Raw genomic sequence first — 14,752 nt, forward strand, 5'->3', positions numbered from 1 at the left:
AAGCTATTTCCCTGCGGTGATTCAGCGTGGCTCAACAGTGCGGTATATGCAGTCTTTGCAGTATTAGCGCCTTTTTTATTAGCATGTGTTATTATTGTGTGTGATAATTAAGGTATGTTAGTCTGATTATGTGTTGGTTGAATGGAGCAGCAGTACCTGACAAACACGGAAAACACTTTAAATTGTGTTGTGGCAGGAAAAATAACGTTGTCCTACACCCAAGTCCCCTTAAACCTGGGATTTATGAAAGGAATCTGACTGGGTGTGTTTTTAGATCGTGTGATTGATGGAAAACAACTTTAAATGGCAGCCAACTCAGCCGCGCCGTGACCCGGAAGAATTTAAACATCTAAAATATTCATATAGACGTGTTTTTAACTACCAAGCATAAGCACCGACTCCTGGTCAGCTCACTCCGAGCCTGGAGCCAGGTCAGCTTCTTAGCTTGGATGCTAGCTCCGGGAAGCTCCGTGGAGCCCCATGAACAGAACTCAGCGTACTAGACGCTGCATGTGGCGGGGGCGGGGTCCTCCACAGCCACTGGACTGGACTGGGGTTTAACATTCAATACACACGCATTTAACTGTAAAACAAGAAGGGACTAGCATCATGAAAAAAAAGCAAACATAGCGCGGTATTGCAATATTGCAGTTATTGCGACAGCCCTATTTACACACAGTTTTGAGATATCCAAACATTTACAGCAATAACTTTGTGATAAAAGCCACAAAACTTTTTTATTTTTAATATCTTGCTTGGAAATGAGACCAATTGACTCCTAGAAAAATGGCTATGTTGTTCTATAGTCTGGCCTCCTGCTTTGTTAATGTACTGCATGTTCTGACATGGCACAAGGGGACTCAGGCAAAATGATAAGAATAGACAAAAAGAAGAAGAAAAAGGTTTTGCACTGAATATTAGAGTTCCTGCAAATATTTACACCATAGATACAGGCACTTGTATATCTTTGGTTGGAAAGACCCAACGTTGCAAGAGTAATGCATTCACAGAGCTTTTGTGTCCCTTATTGTATTTCCAGGGTTCACTAGGCAACTGGTATTTTCACTTCTTCTGTTTCTTTGAGTTTGTCCATGTTACAGGTAAGTTCTGACACAGATCTCGGATGCCTTTTTAACCCTCTGACAGTGCCACCTGCAAGACAAGAAAAGAGTTTAAGTTTGGCATGCATGCACTTGAAAAATGTTACAATCCTTTGTGTCATTGCCATTCAATGTGTCATTCTTGATTTTACCACCAGATGGTGCCAAAAAGAGAACTGTTCAAGTCCTCTGAATATTTGCTGTAAGAATCAAACTGGATTTATAGTTGTGGTTTTCAGTGGTGGGGGTGCAGCATAGTTACAACTCCTACACTACAATTATGTACACTAAGCAGTACATATCAGGGCTTTGGCGGCTGCAGATATATCTCATGAAAGCAACTATAAGGAAGTTATAAAACGTTGTGAAAAGGTCATCTTCTGTTACTCAGTAATGTAAATAAGGAAACTGCAGTATTCTCCTTATTTACCTGGATGTAACTCCAGTTGAAGTGTCGCTCTAATATATAAAGTGAATGAAAGTGTTTAACTGTGGGGAATATAATTAAATCAAAAGTACACCGTAGGTATTTACAGTGGGACTCCTGTTAACCCTCGAGCAATGACTATAAATGAAACTTTGTACATAAAGCCCTTCAATAAGCAGGGAACAAGCCTCCGCTGTGAAGCAATCACTAAAATATCTTTTTTCAATCAGCTTGAGAGCAAAGTATCTGTCTCAATTCACACTGGAATTGACATTTAAAAAAGGTACCTCAAATAGAATTCTTCAAATTTATAATCTCATTTACTCTGTTGTTCAGCCGGCTGCAAGCTCTCCTGGGTGCTGTGTTTGGCCAGATTCAGACAATGAGTCAGGGTAGACTGACCTATCTTATCTCTGAACTAGTGTGGCTCCCTGTACAGTGGCTGTGCTGAAAGTTGATATGTGTGGATGCTGTTGTGTGCTTGTGTGTTGAGCTACAGCAAGCAATAAGACTTCCCTGTCTTCCCTGACAGCCAAGGACAATCAGCAGCACATAACAATGTTTTATGGTTTTCTTGTCGGGTTATCAGAAAACATCTCCTGCTATAATCATTCAACATCATCAGTTGAAGCATAATTAGAAAATACGTTAAAGATGATCAGTATTAATGTGAGCTCTTTATTTCTAAACATCAAGGACATAGTGAGTCATCTTCTTGCAGGACCAACAAAAGAAAAACAAACATATATTCATAGAGATGTGAAAATATTTTAGACAATAAGCAGAAAAATCAGCAGTGTGATTGGATCATGTCTTGGACCAATCACTGGTCAGACGACGCTTGGCTGAAGCTACCTGTTCTCGTCATATAGCACTGCTGGTGTCTGTTGTACCTTCTCAGGGCAGAAGTCGGGGTTGGTTTGCCGTACTTTGCCAGGCCGCCCCTTGATGACTGCATAGCAGAACATAGTGATGACCATGACAAACAGGAAGTAGCTTGTGTGCATCAGGTGCAGGTTGATGAGAGAACGGTCATCCTAGGACGAAAAAAGAAAGAGACACTGTAGGTTTCATTGTGGAAAAGGCCGTATGTTTGATTTCTACTGGCTAATTAAAATGCAGTACAAAAGTCTATGATTATTGCTACTTAAGACTAGTTTTGGTGTGAGTTTACAAATCGGAGGAGCTTCTCACGCTGCACAGTTTGGATACATATGTTCTTTTACTCCAATGCTCTGTGTGCAGCGCTGATGTGTTTTTAATAGTTTTTGGACAACAACCTAGGTCTAAAGCACTGATGAATAAGACATATGAGGCTTTGGAAACACACACACACACACACACACACACACACAACGCATGTAAGTTGATCAGTTCAATGTTGGTTTGGCTCTGCGCATGCTGATTTGCTGAAAGTTTAGAGCTGTCAGCAAATCTGTACCGGTTGCTGTTATAACTTAAAAATCCCAACTCAACACTTTTAAATAAAATAATGGAAACAGGAAGGAACCAAACATCAAGTGTCGACCTGTTTCTCTGTTATTTTCGCCGCCTCGAGCACCACTCCTGAATCCTCAGTGTGTTCAAGTGGGCTGAGATCAGGTAACTGTGTGGGCGCAGCGTGTATTTTAAATTGTTTTCAGGCTCACCAGACCGTTCAGAGCCCAGTTGTGGCCTATCAATGGGATCATTGTAATCCTGGAACAATCTACGCCCATCAGTATAGAAGTAAGACTAAATGGCTTTCATAATGGGCTTTGTGTTTGATGACATTTACCTTGTCTAATAGTGGGGTTGTGTGAGTGATCACATAGTCTACCTGTAAATTACAACTCGATAGTTCCTAAACACAGTCATTGGAGTTATTGGTTATTTTGGGGATTTCCTGTAGTTCTTGTTTTGTGTTGTGCTGTGCTACTATTTCATTATAAATATAGCATTCATGAATTAAACAATGTAATGTTATTCTACAACTGCAGCACTGTGGTCTGCATTGTATCTTTTAAATGCATTTAATAAGAAAGAAAAATGAATAGAAAATGGGAAATTAAGAATAATTAAGGATGAGGAATACAAGACAAAGGAGTTAGACATTTGAAAGAACTTCATCTCTCAGCTGATAAATCTTGATTTATGATTTAATACTTGAAGTTTTGAATAATATAGTCCTCACAATCTGTATTAAGTTCTAAATAAAACCGTATTTACTGCATCACCATATGGGTGCTTATTATTGTGGATCTTGTTTTCTTAGCTTAGCTTTCTTAGTTTTGTTGACACAGCTGCTACTATGGAAGTCAATTGAGACATTACAATGAAAATGTTGAAAAGACAGATCCACAAATTCTTACTAAATAAAAACTGTGACTTAACTAGAAAATTATATTTGCTATCAGGAAATAAGGAGAGGTGGTGTCTCACATCAGGGACGATGACAGTCAGCTTTGGGTTGAGTGCGTGGTACACTTTTCCGATGGCTCCTTTGTAACACCAGAAGGGGTTGTAGTCCTGACTGTACTTGGTATCCGAGTCGCGGACTGTGGTGAACACCTTGTACCAAGACGTGGCGTTCGTGTACGTCTCCGGCACGCAGTGTGGTGGCTGCCTACAAAGCAAAACACAGATTGTCGAATTACATATTGGTTAATTTGTATAATTCTCAATAGTTAAATATTTGATTATTTATTTCATAATTCCTCAATATTAGAAAGGAAAAGACCCGATCTGTTGAATCCTACAGGGCGACACTATGTTAAATAATAAAATAGACTTCAATACAATGGGGCAAAATTATCCCTATTATCCATGCATACCTTTCGAATTTATATATTCACATCCACTCTGAGAGCAGTCACAAACTACCACAAAACTACCACTGAGTCACATCTGACAAAGCTTAATATCTATAAAGCTCTCAACTGAACACTCACACACACATTAAAGTTTCACAGACTGGGTTAGGGTTAGAAACAAAAAAAAAAGCTGCAGATTTACTGCGACCCATTTCCCAAAAGCTGTGATTTGAAAATAAATGTTATCTAGCTTTTTTAATTATTTATTTTTACAAGTTTCATTAATCAAAACAAACACCATACTTGCTCCTTAAGTATGAGCATGCGACAGCCTCGTAGGACTAGAAAATTTGTCTGCAAATGATTGTGAAACGCTACCCTGCTGTAATTTGAAGTTCTTTCTTTCAACTTCCTTTTGTTAAATGAGCCTCTGACTTGCAGCTTCTGATAAGTGACAGTACAAAAGCTATTGTGACCTTGCAAGTAAGCCCGTTTCTTAAGTCCAAGCACTGTGTTTCAGTCTTAACAGTGGACCCCAGGAAGAGTAGCTGTTGCCTGGGTAACAGCTAATGGAGATCCAAATAAACTAAACTAAACTAAACTAAACTAAATATCAACAACGCAGTCGACAAGACTGTATAATATTTTAATAACACTTTATGAAGTTATGAATTTCAGCTTTTAGATTTTGACGAATCTGAACATATTTTATCTTTGTTAACCTTTATGTGTTTAACCTTCATACTCAGATACTACCAACTACTGGCCTAGATTATATATTGTATGGAAGGACTAAAAGTAATACCCGAAATACTGTCAGACATTATGTGAATGAGAAAACATGAGAATATTTGATTTTGTGGGTAACAGCCTGCTCTGTGCAGAGATATAAAGTGTTTTTGCTGTAAGACAGGGAGCCAATCCAACTCACACTGTGACTGGGAAGATATTGCCGGCTGCTGTGATGGTCATGCAAGTGCTGAACACCACCTGCTCGCAGTGGCCGTGCAGAACACACTCGTCTGAGTTCCAGGATACAGGCAGGGTAAAAGTGATGTTTATTTCTTCATGGGCTTCCCGGCCTAAACACACACAAAAAAAACAAAAACATATGAGAGCACCATGAAAGCAGATGACTGATTTAATATAAGATTAACATGTTTACTCATCAGCTTCAAACTACCCCTAAAAGAAAAAACATCTCTAGTAAGCTCTATATTTTATACACAAACTCAGTTCATAAGCCTTGAACTTGCATATCCTCATCCTTGTAACTGTTATGCTGACATGGCGTCTCCCAGCTCTCAGGCAATTACTAGAGCCTAGAGCAATCTAAACAGTATGAATACAACTCCCACAGCAGGAGAGCAGGGAGAGCCAGAGCAGCGGTATTTGATGTCATACCAGGGCTACTCCCCCCAATAACCAATGACAGACTGATTTTGTGGGCTCGTGCAATATTTATGAAACTGCAACCAGGGATTAGAAGATTATCAGTCAAACTAAGTGGATTCCTGGGTGTGACTGGGGATGAATGTGGGCTGTGTCAACATAAACATGTATCCAAGAGGATACAATCGTGAGTCTCTCTATACTAAAGGCGGAGAAGTGGGGCGTGTTTGACACCCATCCCAGGAATATCCAGTCATATTCATATGGTGTTCACTGCCTGCTGACAATTATTTTTCTTCCTTTGCTGAAATCGTCATGCTGCGGCTTTGTGATGCTGCAGCTCGTTCACTTTGGAAGATACAATGGTCACGTATGTGTTTCATATGGGGAACTCTTCCTCTAAAAGGTGACTTTTTTCATGAGAGAAATTCAAAAATAAGGTATGAAACTTTTCAAGTAAATAATAAATGAAATAATCAAACAAATAAATTGTTTTTTAAATGTTAGAGAAACATTCAGGATGAGTGAGATAATGTCAGTATTTAGATCAATGACAAACAAGTGTTGGCAAATTTAGCAATTCATAAATATCTTAAAATATTGTCTTAAAAGCAGCATCAGGTTTGTTAAAATGTACATTTTGTATTTTTGTTGGTTTTATGTCATTTGAAATGACATTTGCACCATTTTTTTTACCAAAAGTAAGACTGAATGCTCCTGAAAATGTCAAATGGTGTAACCATAAAAGAATTATACATATTAAATATTTTATCCACCTACAGTGCATTTAAGTGGACTTATACTAATAATTACTTCATTTAGCAATAATGGAAATGTTTCCTGATCTCCATGATTCCCCAGATTAAATGTAATATTTAGAACAATTGTATTCCATTATCTTTATTTAATATAAAAAGTTATACTGTAAGATCATGTAAAACCAGTTGATATGGTGTTTTATTGAGAATTTAGCATTTTTAAGCAGGTTTAATTATCTGGTACAAAGTTTTTATGGCAACACCACTTAGACATTTTTGCCATAATCCTCTAATCTATTCTCTCAAAATGGATTAAAAGCAGAATGTTGTTGCAAAGTGTGCAAGTTACTCACATTTTAAACCCTTTAAATTTGACATGCTGATCAATCTAACAAAAGATTTGTACATATTTATATACAGTAGGTTATTATGTAATCTATATGCACTATCACTGAGGGAAAACACCTTTTAGTTTTGATGGATTGATTTCACAACGCTTCAATAAAAGGTAAACATTTCCTCAATATATTCTCTTCACCTCTTGTTCAGTGGAAGTCCAAACTGACAAAACTATTTGCTCAGTGTGATAAAACATTTGCATAACTTTCCATTTACTTTGCTCAATCATTCTAGTGGCTTTTAATTTTAATACGGGGGCACGCAGCTAAGCCTATAATAACTAAGCCACCACAAAGTGAAAGACAAACACGCTCAACTTTCATTATATAGCCAAAGTATTCAATAATAACATCAAGATTTCTATCTGCAACTGGGGTGAAATTATCAGTGTGTTCAAAGCTAGAACATCTTCAAAAGGAAGGACTAAAACCACGGACAAAGCCAATCTGAATGGGATTAAATAGAAATGTGACCTTTCCCGCTGAGTCTAATCCCCTTTGAATGGAGCCATCAACACAGCATATTCATTTTCATCTGCTCCTAGTTGTAAGTTAAAGTCATAAAATGGTGAAATGCAACAGTTTGTCCTCACAACACCTATGTTTGCTCTCCACATAGTGCACCCAAAGTTCAGTCTATTCTCTTAAAAGTTTATATAATTGAAAACAAAAGGTGACCATCATGGGAAAAGATGAAAGTATGTTTGCCCAACTATCAACCGTTGTAAGTGAAAAGTGATTGCATTGCCTTCCACATTTTCAGATGATTTAGTTCCACACACAGCAAAGACGGAGACAAAAAACGGCAAGGTTGGTATTGACTGAGAAATGCAACACTTAGCTGCTAAAAGCCTTTTGGTTTGAGGTGTAAAACTTTAGTTTGCCATTTAGTTGTTTAAAGGCCAAACCTGAAAGACAGGAATCTGTTAAGTTCAATGTCGCAGTGATTTCTTGCATCCTTTTAAAAAGTTTCTCTCAGTGGGTTGGCACAGCGAGGACACATCAGAGGTGGCGGAGCAAGAAAAAAAAAAAAAAAACACATTCTCCTTTTGAGTGTGTGTTGTCACAGGAGACAAAAAGGGGGACGTTCACAAACACAAGCCTAAGCATGCAGACACGATGTATGCAGAAGCCCAAATATATAGGAGTCACCACACAAAGGATAAACTCCCACCCTCAAAAGGAGTGAATAACCTCCGTACAGCAGTCACACACAAACAATCCATGTGAGTAAGGTGCAGACATTATGGACTGCATACAGCACATGTTTCTCTTGACAAATGGAGCAATCATAATATTGTTTTTTTGGGACAATAATACATTTAAAGTATATGGCTTCTCTATATTCTCATTGTCAATCAGGTGTTACTTGATATCCCAATAAACATAAATACTGATTTTCTGAACACTGACCCCAGAACAAATAAAACTATTAATGTGAAAGAGAACTTACCAGATAGGCCGACTTGCTGTCCCAGCACTGTGGCGTACAGGTGGGTGATATTGCGAGAGTATCCTCCAAATGGGCGCTGGGGGTCCAACGTGAGGGTGATGGGGACTGACATGTTGATGGGACCTGAGTCCTCTAGCAGGAGGGGAACTTGGGTGCTGGAACGAGCCTGACCGCTGGTAACAACCATGCTCTCTGGCGTGGTCGACTCGTTCAGGCCGTGCTTTATCGTTTCATTCTCTGACACGCAAAAGTCCAGCTCGTTGAAGCGCAGCAGAAAGGTGTTCCAGTCCTGAGAAAGAGAACATGGCACAGAACAATAAGCTGTGATTTCCTAAACATCCTCTACCTGATTAACATCTGGCTCTGACGTGTCAATGAAGTCATATTTATTTATGTTATATTATTAAGCTGTACTGACAGGAAACACCTTATCGTGCTTGTATCATATCTACTGGTTTACTCACAATCCATTTTCCATGTTATGGCCTACAGGGTTTTTTATTTACATATGCTTCCTGTTGAGATCCACATGGAAAGGTTTATTTCCATGAATGCGTCTCTTGTATCAGCATTGGAGACAACACAGACACCCAGACACACACACGCACACACATTCCCCGTGTCTGGTTTTGATTAGACTTCTTATTCTCTCCAGACGGTCCCTTCAGCAACGTGCACATTAGTGCTAACTGATGTGATTTAAAGTCGACCTGTGCATGATTGAAAACTGAAGTTTTGCACAAAGAAGGAAGTTAGGAATCATGTCGGGCATATCTAGGACCTTAAAACCATTAAAATCGTGTTCTAAGTATCAGATGGAGACTAAAACATAAACAAAACTTAAACACAGTAAGGATGTTGCATCTCTCTATTGATTGTAAAAACCCCCGAGGCAGATTTGTGATTGACTTGAGAGTGTATCAAGAGAACCCAGTTTTCTTAATTGTTAGACTATAATTAGTTGCTCATTTTATCTTTACAGACTCAACTGGGTGAGAGTAGAAAAGGATAAATAGTAGTGGTGGACCGATATTGGTTTTTAAATGGCCTATGCCAATATATAAAAGACGACCAATGGCAGATATATAATGCTGATTTTATCTTGTTGCTGGGTTTTTTTTGTGTCTGATAGAATATAAGCAATTCAACAAGATTACTATACGAGACACAAAGTTGCTCAACTTGAATGAACATTTCTGTAAAGACTAATGATGCCTGCATGTCTCTGTTTACTTAAGTAGATCTGACCGGATTGCTTCATAGTCAGGTAAGATCCGAGGCGTTGGCCTGTGTGTTTATATTACCAAAGACTTGTGTATAAACACAGCGATAATCTTTGCACACTCATCAGCAAAATGAAGAACTTTTAACGGCTCGTCATTAATCGGCTGATCAACTTCTGGGGCTGGTTATCGTTTCAAAAATGATGATACCAGTACCAATCCAAGTACCCTTAAAGTGATGCCGATACCAATTGAGTATTACATTAAATACCCATTACACATTTTGAGCACTTGCTTTTATCCGTCGTAACAGGCGTGTAGAGCTTAACTAACCTGAAAGAGCTTTTAGGTGTCATCTTGGCTGCCGAGCTGCTAAGCGCGCTAACTCAAATTCACCACCACAGATGGGTTGTAGCTGCTGTGGCAGTGGGCAAATCACACGTCGCATTAAATCCAAGAACACTTGTGTTGATTGGCTGTGAGCAAGTCCATACAAATAGTCATATTTTCTAGCTCTGGGTGCAAAAAGGATCGATTGCAGGTATCGTTTGACAGGACATGTTTTGTTCCTACTTGGTATCGATTTATTTCTGTAGCTACCTTGAAGGTATCGAGTACTGATACCCAGTCCTAACCACTTCTGAATAAGTCATAGGGTAAAGGCAACATGGTTCAAGTTTTTGAGCAAATGCATTCTTGTGGTATAAAGTAAGCCACACAGGTCATGAACTGATATTTAGCATTAGCAATGACAACATTTTACTTGTGTTTGTGAAGTGATAAATGGAGCAGACCCTATAGTTTAATCTGTTTGTTCTGTGTGGGTGCGTCTCACCTCTGTCAACTCTGGAGACTTGATCTCTTTAATCTTGAAGAAATAGCCGATGGTCAGGAAGGCGATGGCCACTGCACTGACACTGATCATAAAAATGACCAGCGGTGGACGGTTGTTGATGTAGCTTCTCAGGTTCTCTATAGGATTTAACAGGTACACCTGCATAAGGACAAAAATCACACAAAATGAGACAAAATTACTTATTTAGCTATCTTGAAAACATATCTCCAACTGAATATATTTTTAGTCTAGTACATCCTGTGATTAAGTGCTTGACATTCATCAGTTACAGTCATTTTAGGCTCGTTCAGGTATTTGGATCTTGTGTGTTGTTAACATCTCTACAAGCACCTTCAACTGGTTTTGCAAGATGCTTTTGGTAGTGGTGTGATGATTTAATGGGGCATAGGCCAGCAGAGCTGCCTTAAAGCCCACTCAATGTATCCAATAAACTGGTTGCTTTTAAAAAGGTCAAGAAAATGCATTTATGTTAAATGGTTGGTTTATATAAATTGTATTAAGTGTTTCTTCCCTCCTGCTCCTACAGTTGGATGTGTGAGCTTCACTGTGCAGAGTTTGACACTTGAAGGCTGTTTTCACATTCACCTGCTGAAAGTGGAAAGTTTCTCTGTGCTCGCTGACAGTCTGATTTCAAAGGCTGGGCCTGCATGCACGATTTGTGACATCACAACTAATTTAGAGGTCAATGTTGATCCAATGTTCAACTTTCTTCAGTGTGATGTATAAACTTGAAGCCTCCAGTGCAAAAAACACTGAGAATGGACTTTATAGTGAAGTAGGTGGCAATTTGTGTTAAGCAGAAGACAGAGGAGATGGCATTTTAAGGATTTTAACATAATAATTGAACTTTTTTGTAAAAAAAAAACATGTTTGGAAGTGACCTTAAAGTATCTAAACCAACATGTCTTCAGCAAGGTTATTCAACCCGTGTGTTACAACTATCTACTTCAAAATCAGGGTATTGCACAATACACATGATGAGGATGACTCATAGTATATAACATATTCTCCTAATTCATCTGCACAAAATACAGATCAGAGAGAAGGAACTAGATGGGGGCAGAGATAGGGACTGACAAGCCACTTTAAAAAAATAAATTGCTTTAAAGTTTAGTCAAAAAAAGACCAAAATCTCCCACCCCTCTGACCACTTAACACAGACTCATTGTGGCAAGGGAGACAAGATAAGTCTTCATGCAAAACATTTATGATTCATACTTCATTCATCATCATTCATACTTCATACTTTCATCTGTATGCAAGCATGAAACTAGAAGAAAGGTTTCCATAACACTTCTACTTTTTTAGACCCATGTGCAACTTACTAATGATATATCCTCCTTCCTACCAACCCCCAAAAAGTTGACATTTTGTTGGGAAAACAAGGTGAATTACAGAATTTCATAGGCTTAAACTGACCCAGGGGTTAAATGCATGCTTTATAAAATAAGTAATATAAACTGGGTAACTTTTATCTGCAGGCGGGGGGAGGAGGGGTTGTCTGGGTATGTCTGGTGTGTTGAGTCTGGCTCTCAAGAAAGACACTGCAGCCCAGGTGACAGAAGCTGTCAACCTTGCAGCAGGATAAACTAACATAGCAAACCTGGCCCTTTTGACAGCTGCTCCAAAAGATGTGACAACAATGGATGTCAAACTGCAACACTACCTGCTGCGCAATAAGAGAGAAACAACAAATAAACTGTGCTCACCATTTTCTCTCTTTTTATGCATGCGACGGATGCTAGCTGGGAGGTTGGTTGAGGGCCACAATAAAGGCAGTAGCTTTTGTGCTGCTAGCTCGCTAGTCCCTCCTGGATATACGGCTGAAAAGCGAAAGTCGGTGTTGGGTGGAAACAGCCAGGCTTTCAGCGTAAGAAACACCGCGGGCACCCCTTCCCATCCTCTTTGCTCAGTTGTTTACTGCTGCTCTGGTGAGAAATATCTCATGCGCACAGCTTGGAAAAGCGTCAATAATAATGTATCCGGGTCCTCCCTGCCGACATCTCCTTTACGCGTACGTACCCGCACTGCGTAGTGGAAGCGTCGCAGCGCCGCTTTTTCTCGGGATTTCTGTGGAATCTACGCACAAAATCACACGTTCGAATACTGGATGATGTGTACATGTACGTAATTTACGTAGACGACAATCGAGCGTCCAATGTGTTTACAGTTTTTTTTTTTAAGGCTTGTGCTGCATTAAGGTACCGTCGGAAATAAAAGAGTTGTGTGCTGTGCGCTTGTGTATAATAATAATATTGCACCTCACGTGATTGATTACGATGTTCAGGGTAGGGAAGGATACTTTGGAAATGTAATAGGTTACAGATTACTAGTTATCCTATTTAGGATAAGATAAGATATCCCTTTATTAGTCCTACAATGGGGAAATTGCAGTATTACAGCAGCAAGTGGACAGTAAAAATAGAAGAGCATCAATAATAAAGAATAAAGAACAACATACCTACGAAATACAATAACTTTAATAGTAGAAATATATAATAAAAAAATAATAATTGTGACATTATTTACAGCACTACAGTAGTATTGGTATAGAGTGGTAATATACCAGAGGTGATGATATTGTTATTGCACAGATTAAAGTGAAGATAAATAATAATAGTAATAATATATATGTATATACATGGTGGAGACTTGAAAATCACATGGTAGCCCGCCACGCCCCAAAGCATACCCTGCTTTATCATCTATTTTACTCTAAATAGGACAATCATTTACAAAACGAAGATCTTGCTGTATTGAAGAAGGCTTGCGATTCGGGCCATAAACTCATTGGGAAAGTGTTTTACTGAGGCAATAAATCAAGTGATAAGTAAGTTTGGGTCATTTTCTCATAGACTTCCATACAACCAGACTTCATTTTGGAGCCAGTGGAGTCTCCTCCTGCTGGCCATCAGGCAGAATGCAAATGTATGTCACTTCCGCAAGTCTTTAGGTTTTTAGCCTGCTTGTGTAGTCAAACAAGCATTGTGAGCCCACTGAAACACACGCTCGTAGCCTTGTGTCAAGTTAATGCGTTTTCCCAGAGACTTACCGGAAACGTGGGATTTGTAATTCAAAATAAAGCATACATGTTGCTTGTAAAAAAGAAAAGAAAATGAATGCAGGGTACCTATCGTGGTTATACGAGTAGTGAGAGTTCAGTCTATAGGTGCTGCCCATTTAACTAACTTTAAACAGATTATAATATCTAATAATGCACTTAAACAGCAATATGTGATTTTATTTCGCAGACAAAAAACCGGAAGTTCACCATTCCACTTTTGACGTAATTGGGGTTGTCTTGACGTCGCTGAGCTGTGAGCTAACAACAATGAAGAGGAGCTGCAGTCTAAACAGTGCTATCATATCTTACTGAAGCTTTTTTTTTTAAAACAAGGTACAGTAGTTAAATGTGTGCGACTTATTTGTGAGAGTTAGTGTGTAGTCTTTTAGCTTTTTGTCTAAATGTGTGTGTGGAGCAGAGGGAGTAACATTATGGCTAAAGCTAATCAACTTAGCCTAAGTATTGCCATCGTGTCAATCAATCAGACGTGCACGTAGTATTTTGTAAAAATGGTTCATGTAGCTAATGCAGTGACTTTACTAACTTACCAATTTGCTAACTAGCTGGTATAGTTGCTGAATATAATCGGAAATAATTGTTGAATTAGCAGGAATTACACTGCAAGTAGCTTTAATTAAACCAGTCCAACACATTTACACCAATCCTCTCAGTGCATTTACTGGAAAGGGTGCAAGACTGATGATTATTTATGCTTCTGTGCAATGATCAGACGCTGGTTTAATCTCAAATATTAGCCACACACGTTGTCACAGTATAGTGATGGTCTCCCACCATAGTTACACGTTTACACAGCAGCTACAGCTTTCCTTTCCTAGTGGAGATTTAACCCTTTGCTATTAACATCAGGTTTTAAAGCCTAGATTCACAGTTTTTTCAAGGCTGTCTTAAAACACTTAGAGTTTTTTTTTGCTGTAGTCATTCCTCCTGTTCATACTGACTAGTAGAAGATCCCGTCATACTTACCATTTAAGTAATGGGGAACAATAATCCATAGCTAAAATGTTTATTTGAAGATATTTTGATGTTTCAGCTGTCCTTTTTAGTCAAATAAAGTAGATATCTTTCAACATTACAGTCTTTTTAGTGCCACAGTTCCTCTTTTTGTTACTGTACTTCCACCACAGCTCAACAGGGAAACACTAATAGGGAATTTGAAGCTAAAAAGACTGTAAATGTGGCTTTTGGCCCGCATCACACAACACAGCAAAATATTGGTGTGGAAAAAATCATTGGAAATTCAAGACTGTCATGACATATGCATTCTTTAT

General features: G+C 38.7%; 1 protein-coding gene across 2 annotated transcripts; it reads right to left on the reverse strand.

Moving 5' to 3' along the window:
• Positions 1-528: 528 nt before the first annotated feature.
• Positions 529-12,417, reverse strand: tmem248 (transmembrane protein 248). Of its 2 annotated transcripts, none has more exons than XM_053332325.1 (7): positions 12,109-12,417; positions 10,379-10,537; positions 8,321-8,609; positions 5,251-5,401; positions 3,949-4,132; positions 2,421-2,564; positions 529-1,152 (listed from the first exon to the last, which is right to left on the reverse strand). In XM_053332325.1, exons 1-7 carry the CDS (start codon positions 12,109-12,111, stop codon positions 1,132-1,134), a joined length of 951 nt encoding a protein of 316 aa, XP_053188300.1. In that variant the 5' UTR covers positions 12,112-12,417; the 3' UTR covers positions 529-1,131. The 2 variants fall into 2 exon arrangements, with proteins under 2 accessions (XP_053188300.1, XP_053188299.1); XM_053332324.1 differs by having other exon boundaries at positions 2,383-2,564.
• Positions 12,418-14,752: the final 2,335 nt, after the last annotated feature.

The sequence above is a fragment of the Scomber japonicus genome, chromosome 13 (genome assembly GCF_027409825.1).
Source record: "Scomber japonicus isolate fScoJap1 chromosome 13, fScoJap1.pri, whole genome shotgun sequence".
Taxonomy (NCBI): Eukaryota; Metazoa; Chordata; class Actinopteri; order Scombriformes; family Scombridae; genus Scomber; species Scomber japonicus.